The sequence below is a fragment of the Gobius niger genome (assembly GCF_951799975.1).
Source record: "Gobius niger genome assembly, chromosome: 9".
Classification (NCBI taxonomy): Eukaryota; Metazoa; Chordata; class Actinopteri; order Gobiiformes; family Gobiidae; genus Gobius; species Gobius niger.
In genome coordinates, this window is record NC_136860.1 from 28,103,180 (window position 1) to 28,116,935 (window position 13,756).

At 39.2% G+C, this 13,756-nt stretch overlaps 1 protein-coding gene across 1 annotated transcript in view; it reads left to right on the forward strand.

The window, feature by feature from the left end:
• Positions 1-1,176: 1,176 nt before the first annotated feature.
• Positions 1,177-13,756, forward strand: part of nxph2a (neurexophilin 2a) — a 30,032-nt gene continuing 17,452 nt past the window's right edge. Inside the window, exons 1-2 of the mRNA XM_079563493.1 lie at positions 1,177-1,527; positions 1,602-1,751. Of these exons, the coding sequence (XP_079419619.1) occupies positions 1,707-1,751 (45 nt within the window). The 5' untranslated portion in view covers positions 1,177-1,527; positions 1,602-1,706. The remainder of the gene's footprint in view (positions 1,528-1,601; positions 1,752-13,756) is intronic.

Sequence of the window (13,756 nt, forward strand, 5' to 3'; positions counted from 1 at the left end):
GCAGAACAAGGAGACACCCTAATCATGACATTGCGTTCTGTGAAACTGATTGTGTGATCTTCTCTATAATAGGGAATACTATTAAACATATCATCACATAAAGACTGGTTTGAACTCTTAATTGGCTGTTGTTGTTGTTGTTGTTGTTGTTTTTTCCAATTATTAGCGTATTCCATTATTTTACTCCATTCTATAATTCAGTTTAAAAATAGACAATAACAATGGGTTTCTTTTTTTTGTCCATCAAAAATGTTATAGTAAGCTGGTTTTGTATCCAAATTTCTTTAAAAATAAGTTTAAAAAAAATCCCACTATCCTCCACATTTGGGCTAATAAGAAGCACTTTTCCCAGGGCCCTGGACTGTATTGTGAACAGTACCTTGGCATTACCACTAGATGTCCCTAGAGCCGTGTCACTTACGAGCACCATCCGGCAGGGAAAGTGGTGAAACTCAGACATCAGCCGAACATTAAATGTTTGCTATTCTCTGTACTTTCTGGTCCATAGATATATATATACATCCACATCAGCCTCTTTCTCTTTCTTTATTCAAAAATAATACTATTAAAATGTGTTTAAGAATAATACGGCAAAAGTAAAACAAAAACAAAAAGATAGGGACAGATCATTATTATAAGTATAAGACCCACTAAAGCAATTCAGATAGATCGCATATGACCCAAACACAATATTATGCGCGTATAGTTGACTAATTGTGTTTGGTCTGCTCTCAGAAGAAGCAATCCCGGGCCGATTCATAAAGTCAGAAGTCTTCAATTTGTTATTTCGCTTGAAGAAGTGAACAAGGCATTAAAAATAAATATATATTCTAACAGCCCTGAATTTAATCTGTGACACATTAGGCCAACAGGGTGTCTTGAAAAGAATACTATGTGGTTTACGCATCACACATGGCGGGAAAAACATGGCACATTTAATTGATTTTCACACATTTTTATTATCACAGGTGACTTGACAACCTTCTTTACATTTTAGAAATGTCTAGATTTTCAAAATCAACATGGGAATTGCCTGCAGTTTTTGCCTTTAAATGTTCCAGCCAATTTCTAAACGGTGCGTAAAGGTCTCTCCTCTTTGTGACCTTTCGGTTTAAAGCGCACCACAAACTGAACCCACGTGATCAGTTCTTCTATTTAGCACGACGTAACTATAGCCCGGACAACTAATAGCACGGGACAAAACAGTGGAAGCTCCAAGTGAGTGAATCGGCAGTGGGGGGAAAATCAGACACGAGGAGGAGAGCGAGGAGCGGAGAGTTAGGACCACGGAACAACAACTGGATACAAGTGCCTCGCGCAGTTACAGGGGATCCAGCGAAGGATGAGTCTGATCCTTTCGCTTTGGCTTCGGTCCGTAACTTTGTCTGGTTGGTCTCTGTAAAAGGTTTTTGCCGTTGTATAAGGAGTATTCAAAGAAGGGAAAAACTTATAAGGGATTTTATTAGCCCCAAAGTGGATTGGACAAGCATGACTGTCGGCGCCAAGTGAAGTGCCATTTACGAAGCGGTAAGTTTTGGTTACTCGCAAAACTGAACGCGTTTTGGAGTGGTGAGGTAACGTCTTGATGTGTTTTGTTTTAGGTGAATTAGAAGAAATGTCAAAGCGCCATGTGCATCTCCCCGGAGCGTCAGCGAGGATTTAGGCGCCGTCCACTGTGAGTTAGTTTACCGAAGTCGCTCTGAAAGATGAAAGCCGTGCAATCGCTCCTGCTGCTCTTCCTCCTGCACCAGGTGAGTCCAGGGGGGGGCGAGAAACAGGCTCTTGTTTTTGGAGAGTGGAGACATGGAGAAACAACAAGTTTTGGTTTCGGGTTGGCTGCATTAGATGTTGTAATTTTCCTGAGCAGGACATTGACTCATCTCTGAGTCTGGACTTGCAGAGGTTTTAAGCCTCTTTGAGTTAGTTGTTTAAAATGAGTATCGGCTTCATACAATTTATGACCATTAAAGATGGAAATAAAATCTTGAATATTTCCATTATTTATTCTATTTGGGGAAAAAACAACAATCTAACACAGGTATTACCAAATAGATCCATTTTAGCCACAGTAATAGGCTATGGCAAAGGGAAAGCACAATTTAATTTAGATTTTATTAAAATTTAGTTAGCAGATTTTCAGTATTAAAACTAAAATTCACTGAATAGACATGGATAACAGGCTACACCAACAAGATTGCAGATAAAAACACATAATACTTATTACACTGCATTTGCGTGAACACAATTGATGTGCTTTTAATTTGGACTACTACCTAAAATCATTGGTCACACTGTAATATCATTTTAACGTCTACATTTTTTGGAATGAAAAAAAAGGAGCCGGCTACTACACTTGTTGTCTAAAACCACACGTCATGCTGTGCAGCTAATCAACTTTAACAATGACTGTATATTCGGGAATTTATTACAGTTTAATCATAGATGGCAATTCCAATTGAACTTTATGCACATTTATTCCATAATACAATTTCCAACTTTTTGCACTGGTCTTGGTATCGCGTCACACAGCCTTCATTCACTGTTTTATTCAATTTAATTTTTGTATTGAGGCTTGATCACTTTATTGAATTTCAAACATGCACCAAAGACTGAATTCGAGTAATACATATTACTCAAATACTGAAAGCAAAGACAAAGGGTGAAAATGACTATCATGGCTTAGAGTTAACTTGTAAGAAGTGATGAAATATCTGTGTTTCGCAAGACGCACATTGTCTTATAGGCTTAAATCTTTCTGTTGCGTTTTGTTTATTGCAAGATGTTACAAAGAATGATTTTCGGCTTAAGGCAAATTTTCAAGTGCCATCTTCTTGGTGGATTTTTATCATGCACTTACTCACTGGCTCCTGCCGCGATCACAACAAAACTGCAAATGCCACGTCATTGAAGAACATCTTTGCGATCCTTCAAAGATGTTTTCCCCCCTCGTTTTTAGAGATAGCCTTATAGCCTTGAACTGCAGTTTAAAAAAGTGCGTGTTGTAATCAGCCCGGCACCTTTGGGATCGTCTTCGCCTACAGAGAGAGAGAGAGAGAGGGAGAGAGAGAGAGGGTGCATCTCTAGAGACAAGCCCCCTTCATATGCTCCGCTGCTCCCCTGTCCCAGTGGACCCAGCCCGTCTGAGGGACATATTGGTTCTTATCGCATTAACTACACCACTTGTCTGAGGGTTTAGGCGCGCAGTGATAAATTGGTGTCAAGTTTTAGGACACGGAAGTCATTTTGTGATTAAGATAATTGACCAAGTAGATAGAAACTGAAGAAGCTGAGTGGATCTTGATATATAGTCTTAGACTTTAAAGGCCTAAAGTTTGGCTGTTGAAAGAAGTGGGATGAAAAAAGAATAACCTTGCACTTAAGAAACACATATTTTTTATGTTGACAGATGTTATTGCCATTAATAGTAGTTCTATGGTGACTGCCATTGCAAATCGCAGATTAAGCTTCTAAAATGACAACTGAAAGTGGTACTATTTGTACAAGATCAAATCATTTGAAATGTTCTAACATAAATTCTCTCGCTATAGATGTTTCAAGGGTATAGTTGTTGATTGATGACCACTTTAAAAGGCCATGTGCAATAATACAGTAGATCTAATCATATGTACATGCTCCTGGACAAATCTGATCTGATCTGAAAGGTAGGCAAAAAAATGCATCACAAATCTGATTACAACTGTTATTGCAAGTCTTGTTAGAGAAATATTAGTTATGTTTCCAAACTTGTGCAGCCCCATTAATTACATTTCCCAATCAGCGAACTCAATAATTTTATTAGGTAGTTGCCAAAAACATGTTGAGGTCATGTATACCAAAATGCTATTACTGCACGATAGAGAAGCCTTTTCCCTCTCCTGTTGTCACACTGTTGTCTAGTGAACTCTCCTCTTACACTTTCACACAAGACAAAAGCATAAATCAAAGTACAGACAAACGAAACGGGCAATGCTCTCTCCGACCCGGGCTCATCTGTGCCATACCCCAGGGACGAACCACACGGGTCAAAGCCATCCTCTGAGAATCCATTCACAAAGTGACATCTGCCGCACTTAAACCAGCCAAGCAATGACAAGAGAACAATACAGATAAAGGCAAAACCTACTCAGACAGCCGTGCACCCCATAGACCCACCTCCGATGCACTTCTCCATTGGATTAAGTGTATAAGAAGACATCAACACCATATGTGGATAGATATGTGCACATTGTGTCTGTATGAGGGTGTGACAGGTCATGCAGACAGAAAGCTTAGATCCGACTAAACGGGTTAAAGCTACAGTACAGTCGTGATCGCCAGGATTTTATTCAGCACGCCACTGGTTTTTCCCTTTTGCAAACTTTGATGTGCTCTGATTTAAGGGATTACAAGACAGTTCTCGAGGGGGTTTGGCCCAAGTTTTGGAATTAGTGTCTTTCTAATTGTGGCCGTCGTGTATCCAGACATACAGTCCAGCGGTGGCTGAATTTGTGAGCAAACCTCACGCAGTTGCATACTTACTTTCAGTGATTGTTTTTGTGTTTTTTCTGACAAGTTAATCATAAATGTATGCACCTATTTATAAATATTGGGTTTTATTTTGGCCTAAATAATGATTAGAATTAAACAAATTCACATTGAGTTAATTTTATTATGATTAATTAACTACTTACATTTGTGTCGACTCATGTGTGCCTGCAGTACCTCTGAGGCTCCCTAGGGGTCCGCGGACCCCAAATTTGAGAACCACTGAGCTAAATAATTGCATCAAAAATATTTTAAGTTGTAAATTTGATTCAATAGAGCTTTGTGTTGCCCTGATACTGCATGAAGTCATAAAAAGGGCAACACTTATAGACATTTTTGGGAAATTTTGATTATTGTTGCATGAAGTAAGTTAATCCAGCCCAACACTTATTATAACTTATTCGATTTTTTAAATTTTAAATAAATAAATAATAAAGTACAGTGTTAGAAGGTGTTCGCTGTCATACAATCTTGTCAGTATTTTCAGTATATTAGTTGGTTCTTTTGGACACTGCTGTGTTTGGTAACTTTGATATCGTTACTATGGGACTCTTCAGTGTTTTTAATGAGACAGCGCGCTGCGATATCCAAAGTCAAAAAAGCGCTTTGGCAAGGACAGTCGGTTTATCCTTGTCTTCATAACAAAAACACAAATTCTACAGAAATCCCGTCCCTAAGGACCCTTTAACCCCCTTTCGCCTTTCCCATGCTCAATTAGGTTTTTCCGGGGAGCTTTATAATTTATTTATTGTGTATTTAAAGGCAAATAGTGTTTTAAAAACTGTAATAAAATGTACAGTGGTGGGGATTAGGAGCCGCTCTTTAATCTCGCGCTTGTGATAATACGGCATGGGCTGATTGATTAGTTTTTCAGGAAGCTTATGTCAGAAAAACCTAATCCGTCTTTGGATTGTGCCAGCCTTGTAAGGTTTTCCGCGCCGCCACTTTATCATGGCGGCGAATTACAGAGCTGCTGGGCTGTGATAAGGTCCTCGTCTCTTTTACGCGGAGCCCCCCTGCGACCCCCCCCCTACCCCACCTCACCCCCACTTTCCCCACTGGACAACAATAAAAATAAAAAAATGTGTTTATATTCTTCACAGCCCCACTGCACTTGCTTGCTTTGGCCCTTTGGTCGCTTCACATCAACCTCTCCCAGGATTTGCCTTGTAAGAAAAGCAAATAACCCCCCCCCCAAAAAAAAACCTGAAGTCTTCAAAGCTTCCACAGAAACTGGGAGGAGAAAGAGGGAGGAATATGAAGATGAAATGGCAGCAGGGGAAATTTGTGTAGAAGCGATTATAAGCCGGCGCTAACAGAGGTTTTGTGAATGTACGCAAAGTAAGAAGGTAAAAAGGGGATTTTGTTAAATAAAGAGAGCGAAAGACATCTACAAAACACAGTGCACTCACATTGACTCTATTTTTATAATTCATTACCTATTATTCCTTATTATATTATTGTACATTAGAAAACTAGGATGTTGCATAGACTAGACAAGTTAGAGACATGGTTAAACTTTGTACTTCACTGTATTGTTGCTTTCCTATAAAATTACAGGAAATTAACACATTATTTATCTTTTTATGCATTAATGTAATGAATAATTAAGTGATGAACATATTTTTGCATTCATAAGTACGTTTATTTTGTAAGTAGGTATTTAGTTTTTCAGTTTGATCCTCATATTCAACATATTGCCCATTTACTATTTCAGCTAATTTTAGTAGAAGTTGCAGTAAATTCTACTTCTACTTCTACTAAATTCTGCTAATTCTGAAGCAAGAATCCCCACACTTGCTCACATTTTCAGACCTCAAATAAAGCGGGCCTGCACTTGGAAAAACTTGTGTTATTATCTTTGAGCATGGATTGACAGAAGACCCTTCCCTCCATAAAGCGAACATAGTCTGCCTTCCAGGAGTTGATTTTTGGAGCTTACATTGGCACTGATGTGTATCTCTGAACATATTGGGGTCACAGTCTTCCTTCCCCCCCGGGGGCTTGTCTCGATATCCCTCATAAACAACGTTGTCTCTGTGGCATTTGGGCGCTCGGCCTCTGTGTCGCCTCAAAGGTTGTCATTTCTTCACCTGTAATCCCGTAAATGAACAGTGGCTGCGCCCGCATCGCTCAGTATCGACTGTATTGAGCACCTCTCCAGTCGTCAATCATAATCCTGTTCTCAATGGCAATAAATCCATGATAAAGGTCCGGAGAATGAAGATTGAAAAGTTGTGTTGAGTGATATATGGCTTTGCAAGGGCCAGTTTGCCGATGACGGTAATTAGTTACTTATACGGCTGATGTAAAGGAGTAAATGATCTATTGCTATAGGTAGTTAAACAGTGAAAAGCACTAAGCTCAATGTGTGTTTTTCCACCTTTAGTTTATTGTAATGTCAGGCATTTGTGGGAAAAAACACTGCGCCAAATAATAACACACATTAGCATCAATTTCATGAACTTGCAGGCTAGTTTCTTACATTTCTGTGAAAGTTATGTCTGGACTATAAGTTGCATTTTATTCATAGTTTGACTGGGGGTGCGACTTATACTCAAGTGCGACTTATATATCAAAATATATATTTTCACGTTTGTTATTTTCTCACTGACAGCCGCTAGAGGCCGCTTTAGGCTTGTGTACCAGTATGTGCTACTCCTGCACCACTGAAGATTTAAAACGATTTTTGGCTGGTGCGACTTATACTCCGGAGCGACTTATAGTCGGGAAAATATGGTAAATGCGCCCCTGAACTTGTCCTTGTGAAGAATTGGGATGCTAAAGATATGTTAGGAAGTTCAGGAATGAGTCTGTCTTATTGTTTGTAATAAGAAAATACAAATCAGTTATAGGGCCTTTAAGTACTTTGACAAACTTTGTTTTTGGGGGGAAATTGGATTGTCAGTGTCCACCCATAAATAGCAAAATCCAAACTCTACTAATCTCTATGGCCAAAACCGGCCACACATGCCAAAGCCAATGCTCTACAGTAGAGTGTGAATACAGAAAAGTTGATAGATAGAGATGATACGAGTGCCCTTTTGCGTTGACAGTAGCTCCAACATGGCTGCCGGGCGCGCTATTAAAGACTTAAGTCAGACAATTACGCGTGGTGTGATTACCGTCCCGGGGCTCCTCTCCTCTCATGATGAAGAGGGGGTACTGCGCTCTCTCTCTCTCTTCCTCCGCTGCTGCTTCTGTGGCTTTATGTCGAATATGATGTTGAGGGTTTTTTTTTTTTCGATCGCGGTCCGCACAGCTATGAATTTTGATAGCTGTTTTGGCGCCCCAGGCATACTCCGGTCCGTGTGCAGTCTCCTCCACCGTATAGCATTGTCGTAGCCGCGCAGAAGGGTCACGGGAATGTGGCAGCAGCTAATGCACATTGCTGCCTTTTTAACAGCTCCTTTAGTGCCTGTGCCTGCTCCACAGAACGCAGCATAGACTCGCACATTCAGGATTTATATGGCGGGGGTAATGAAAGGGCAGTCGACTTTTCTGTGGAGGTTTTCTCTTCCCATAGTCCCCTCGGATGCCGTCTCGTCAGCCTTCCAACATTTGTATATACTTTTCTCACAGGGACTTTAACCTCAGATTCCCTTCCAGACGCAAACCTCTCTTATTGGGGCTTAGAACTGCAACAAAGAGTGTACTATAGCTTGTCATTCCTTGTTACTGGTGGAACATTGAGATAAAGAGATTCGTTTTTACTTTGCATTTCTAAGTCACTGGTCTCGACGCAAAAAAAAAAGATTATTTTGACTTATGATAAAAACACGGTGCGCTTAAGCCCTGTTTTAGTCTATCAAAACCATATTGTAATAATACTTTCTAAAAACTACACCTTATTTAGCCTCAGTAAATGATGAATTAACGTTTAATTCATCATGAACAATGTGACTAACAATTAATAACTACTTAACAGTGAATAACTCTAGTATCAAAACAACAGTGATCAACTTCTCAACTCAATTTCTGTTTTCCTATATTCACTTTTGTTTTGATTATTCATGCAAGAACAACTACACCTTATTTAGCCTTTATAAATGGTAAGATAATACTTAATTCATTATGAGCTATTCATTAGTGTGACCAACGCTTACACACATAATAACTACTTAACTACTACAGTTAATGCCTCACTCATAATGAATCTTCTCATACTTGACTTATTTATTGTTAAGTAGTTATTAAGTGTTAGTCACACTTAGTCACACTCATCATTTATTAAGGCTAAATAAGGTGTGGTTATTCATGCATGGATAATCAAAACAAAAGTGATTCTAGGAAAACAGATATTCAGATGAGAACCATCGGGGGAAAAATATATATTGAAAATGATTTTTATATGTAGTTTGTTCCATATAAAATCCATCTAAAAATGTAACCATCCTCTCACTGCCGTTCACGAATGCGACGGATAACCTGGTTCTCAGGTTCTGTGATTGCGCAGGACTCTGATGGAAAGTCCTTAGGGCAAACTCTACCTGGAGGAGGCAATAATTCTCCTCTTGCTCACCCCTGATATGTTGTTAGTGTTAGGCTATAGCTCTGTGCAGAAGTAAACAACCGAGGCCCAGCACAGTGCGGCCATTTCCTGCATTCTTAAATTATTACAACTTACAGCAGTATTTTCATGTTATGGCACACTGCTTTTGTAAATAGTCACAACATTAAGCACAAGGCTCAACGGGATGGCGATTGAGCCTTTATATTCTGGTGTTTACCCATTCGTTTTTAAGTTGGTACCATATAGTGTAAAGAAAGACTGACAGACATTTTTTTTAATATTATTTATTTGTGAAGAATAAGATCCTGGCAATTCGAATTACCAATGTGACCTGAAACGGCCATTCAAAGGTTACATTCTCAATTAATGAGTTTCACAATTTAGTAAATCAGATCAATGTGTATTCAATAGTTCTTCCAATAAATGAGTCCGAGCAAAAAAGTGTTTGGCTTCGATTCCTGGTCTCTCTGCACTCTTTAAGCCCTTTTACACTTAACAGGGATAAAAAAAAAAAAAGTGTCTTTCTCTTGCTGTTATTGACGTAAAGTGTATTCCCAAAGCCACCCTCATTACCCCCCGCTGTAGACCTACACTGTATGTCACACCCAGTCACGTGTCGGCTCTGCCAAATCGACCTAATTAAACGTACATTTTGTGGTCTTTAAAAGCCAGGTGTGACGGCTGTCGCGCAGTAAATCTCCTTTTGATTATTCCTGTTTCTTTGAGCTTTTCTCCGCAGTTTGTCGTCTCCAGTCTTTAACAAAGCGGCTGCGTCTTTGTGTGCTTCCTGTGAAGTTAGAGTCGCTCCACAAATTGGAACCAACGTCTTTTTCCACTCCGCGTTTCTTCTTCAAAGGGAGTTTTTTCTCTCTCTTGTGTAAAATCAGCCGTCGCTCAATCCACTTTGAAAAATTGTCTTTGCCGTTTTTAGCAGAGTAGCTGCGCTTGAAGAGGTAAATCAGGAAACAGCATTGTTCACTATTGTTTGCAGATATACAGTAATATACAGTAATAGTATTGTACGAAATAAATAATATTGCTATAGAGTGACAGTTGATATTTAAATTAGGCAACACATGGAGGAAGTCTACTGGATTTTCTTCTTTTTCTTACACACAGTGTTGGGGAGAATGCTTTTGTATTTAGTGTATTTAGTTACTGAATACTGAATACTTGCCTTAAAATGTATTTTATAAATTATTCCGTTACTTTGTCTAATCAGTACTGTATTCTGAATACTTTGAAAAACTTTGATTGTGGGAACACCTGTTATAAACTCACTTACCATTAATTAGGAACTAAAAAAGTCTCTTGGCAAATGCACAGAAGCAGCAGATACAGCATCATGTGACGCATGTGCAGCGTTTGTATGAACTGTGGCATAAGGCGTTTTAAATCTCTATTTTATTTTAGGAGGAAAAACAGCTCATTAAAAGTTCTTTCTTAATTATGTTGTGCAATATGGAACTAAAATGTAATAATTGAGTCCTAAGATGTATTCCCTTGATATTTGGAAAGTAACTGTATTCTCAATACTCTCAAATAAAAGAGTAACTACCAGAATACAGTTACTCAAAGTAAATATAAGTAAATATAAAGTAATATACGTAAATATAAGACCACCACATACAGCAGCCCCCTTTCTACAGTCTATATACTTTGCCATTGTGTGAATTTACTATTTGACAATTTGACAAAATGAAAAATTTAAATTTAAGTTTCCCCATTTGTTACTTCCTTCTCCTTCCTTCCTTATTTACTTCCTCACTTACTTACTTACTTACTTGTTTCCATATTTGGACATCCGTGCTTGTCCGAATATTGCCTATATTTCTCTCTTGGATCTATTACGTGGATGAATTCTTTATATCTTGATGGAAAGTCTTAGAATACTGTCCAGGTGAATATAAATTGTTCCGTATAACAGGCTCTGCATGGGCTCCTGCCCTTCTCTGTCTCATCTCGGTGAATCCCCGCTTTAATCTCCCTGTTTTAGAGGTGTGTTTCTGCTGTCAGGAGCTCTCACACTCGCACAGGAGCCGATGCTTTGACCATGTAAGGCGATTATGAAAGTGATGATGCGCTGAAAGGTAACGTGTGCCTAAAAGTGAAGTGTCTCTGTGCTTTCGGAGCTGTCAGAAGTGCCAAGTGCTGAGGCAACAGTGGGAACAGTGGTGTGTCACACTTTCACCTGAGACACCTGAACTCATCGCTGCATCTCACTTTCCTCCAGCGACCCATGATCTCTCTCACCTTCATCCTCAGGAGGTGCCACCTACAGCGAGAGAAGGGCTACTAATACAGTGACTTTTATAATGTTGAATGGTGGAAAAGAGCACAATTTCTGCAATAAAGTATGATTAAAGAGAGAAATTTAAAAGTGAACAATAAAGCCCCACTCCTCTCCCGATTGTACCTGGTTCTTAGGAAAACTCATCTCATTGGTTAAAGTTGTGGCAATGGGGCTTCTAATTAGTTGCTGAGATCAACAAAGGGAGGGACTTTAGAAAAATACAATTATTCAATATTTCTCACGGTACATCACATTGCAGACCCATGTGGCTATATTTCTAAATAATCTATTAAAGCAGTACTAAGTTAATTGTTTACCTCAATAAATCCTTTCCGTAGCAATACAAGTGTTAATGGGATGATTGGGGGGCCTTTCATCTCCCCCTGGCCAGAAAATCACCCTTGCAACTTTGCCTGCACCGGTTCGGAGGCGCAATACAAACTAATAGAATCACGAAGAAGAAGCTAAAAGGCTAACGGTCAAAGCTAAGTGCCGGCTTGTGCCACTTCAGCAGTGGTTACAGCCAAGTTTAAGTGACAAAAATTGTTTCCATTGTGTCATTGAGTTGTGGCACGATGTACAACATCCCTCTCTCCCTTTGTCTTTTCTGTCAGCGTAGTATTCACTCTCACAGACAATTAATGATAAAAAAAAAACGCAATATGCTACAACACCTGCAGTGGGGCTTATGGCCTCTAGGGGCATGAGTTACTTAGTTCTGCTTTAAGGTGCGTCATGCAACTTTTTGATGCACAGAAAAAAAGTTATTATTTGTGCATATTTGACCTTGTAGTGACCCAGCGGCTGTATAAGTGGTCAGCATTGCGCCTTTACTTTTCATCACGGTGTTCTCTACAACGCTCCCGGATATATTATTTTGTAGGTTTTCTGGTGAGAGGGTCGTCAGCAGTGAAAACATTCCAAACAATTGATCCTGGAGCGTCCTAGAGACCACTATGTTGGAAAGTAAAGGTGTCATTTTAACCACTCATACAGCAACCATTGTTTTCCACATAAAAAGTTGCATAATGCACCTTTAAACTTACAGACTAACACATTAACCCCATTAAGAGTCTTTGGGATGTGCTGGAGAAGGTTTTGCATATTGGTCCGACTATTGTTTCTTGAAGGTTTAGAGAGCTACATTATTTTACGTCAGCTGTGTCATGTTTTGTTTGATTCTATGATAAACTATACTTAAGTTAAAAGTTGTTGAGGCTTTAAGGTCAAAGTCCGACTTGCTCTTAAGCTCAAGGTTTCGAAGAAAAACTTTTTGTCTCTCCTTCTCTCTGTCTTTCGCTTTGGGATAGATATGAAAATGACAAGAAAGAAACCATCCCGTCTCCCGTTTAGCTCGAGTCTTCATTTAGTGCCAAATTGCCAATTTGCTATGAAATTACCTTATCGAATTAACAAATTGAGTTTGCTCCAGTGCGGATTCACTTGCATTGAAACATTAGGATTAGCAGCTTGAGGCGTTGATAGAGTTTAGGGCAGTTTCATGTGAACAATCATAAAAGTAATTCATCATATTGTATTTGTAAATAAGTAAGTGTAGCTTTTGTCCCTTTTATTACCCACAGCATATACACTGTGGTTGAAGAGCCTCCTGGATGAAAGGCTTTCAATTATAAAACAACCTAAAACAGATGACAACTTTTTTTCCCCCTATTGTGCTTTAACTAAATCTTTTGAACTGTAGTATTAATATTACACCAACTTTCTGCGGATATAAACACATTCCTCTGACTTTAAAACAAGCAAAGAATCCCTAAGTTCCCTAAGTTAACATTGCTTCCACTTAAAAGCCCCAGTCAGCGCGGTTCCCAGCAGAAGCAGAGGGGGGAAAAAGATGGCAATAATGACATGAAAACTTCAAAACTGACTAATACCCTTCATGGTGTGATTTATGCTAGCCAAAGGAGGGTTATGCTACGTGCTGTAATTTATGCTAATCGCCGGATAAAAGCCGCCCCGAGTGACATCATGAGCGGGCGATAGTGTTGTGCCTATGAACGCGAGCTGGAAACAGGGTCACCTCCCAAACTGCGCTCCAGCTCATAGACTTTGTGTTGTAGGGACTGGTGTATTTTTAGACCTACACTGATGTCATAATAGAAAAATGCCGAGTTTGATTTTTTTTTTTTTTCTTGAGGTGAACAGGGTTAAGTCTCTGCGGGTTTGTGGAACTCGTGACCTGTTATTGTGGTTGTTCGGAGTCAGGAGTCAAGGACACTTCACGCAGTTGAGCTTGTTGTAGGTTTGTGTCTGTTTGGTTGAGGGATACACTCCAACAGCCGCCAGAAAACATACATTATTCTTTAAGCTTTGTTTTTTCTTTTTTGCTTGCAATTTTGGACATTTCATTTGTTTATCTGTTTTATTATTGATTTTCACATTGACTTGATAGCAATATTGCAATCAAA